Source organism: Penaeus monodon, chromosome 30 (assembly GCF_015228065.2).
Source record: "Penaeus monodon isolate SGIC_2016 chromosome 30, NSTDA_Pmon_1, whole genome shotgun sequence".
Taxonomy (NCBI): Eukaryota; Metazoa; Arthropoda; class Malacostraca; order Decapoda; family Penaeidae; genus Penaeus; species Penaeus monodon.
The window spans coordinates 14,330,531-14,331,014 of record NC_051415.1 but is presented as its reverse complement, the minus strand read 5'-3'; the positions used below and the strand labels follow the sequence as shown (position 1 = coordinate 14,331,014).

The 484-nt window shown below is 32.6% G+C and overlaps 1 protein-coding gene across 1 annotated transcript in view; it reads left to right on the top strand.

Annotated features, from left to right (window-relative positions):
- The window catches only part of LOC119592298 (probable ATP-dependent RNA helicase DDX43), a gene marked incomplete at both ends in the record, with an annotated part of 26,395 nt that overhangs the window by 20,607 nt on the left and 5,304 nt on the right, over nt 1-484 (top strand). Inside the window, 1 exon segment of the mRNA XM_037941126.1 lies at nt 272-382. Coding sequence (XP_037797054.1) covers nt 272-382 — 111 coding nt within the window.

The window sequence follows — 484 nt, the reverse complement described above, 5'->3', positions numbered from 1 at the left end:
GATAATTTTTATTTGCCAAATGATCATTGGTTATTCTAGATGTTAACTAAATTTATGCAGATAGCCTATCAAAGCACCAGAAATAATTTTTGTCCATTTTCCATAGCTCTTGCTCTGCCACTGTTATTATGCTAAAGTTTGATTCTGTACTGATTGATACCTCTCAGCTTTTTGGACTAAATTTACACTCCATTTAGATACTTGTCTTATTTTTCCTCTGCCTTTATTGTTTTTCTTGATTATAAGTTAATGTGCTTAATTTTCTTTCCAGTTGCTTGACTTCATTAACAGATTAGGGGAAGAAGATAAAGCCATAGTGTTTGTGGGCAGGAAGAGCATGGTGGATTATCTGTCAGTGGAGATGATGGAAGAAGGAAAATGTGTAAGGATTTTCACATATTTATTTCATATAACTGGGAAATAGCAAACACCATTCATACAGAAATCTGTTTCAATTAGAGCAAGTTCAAATGATGTATATTCA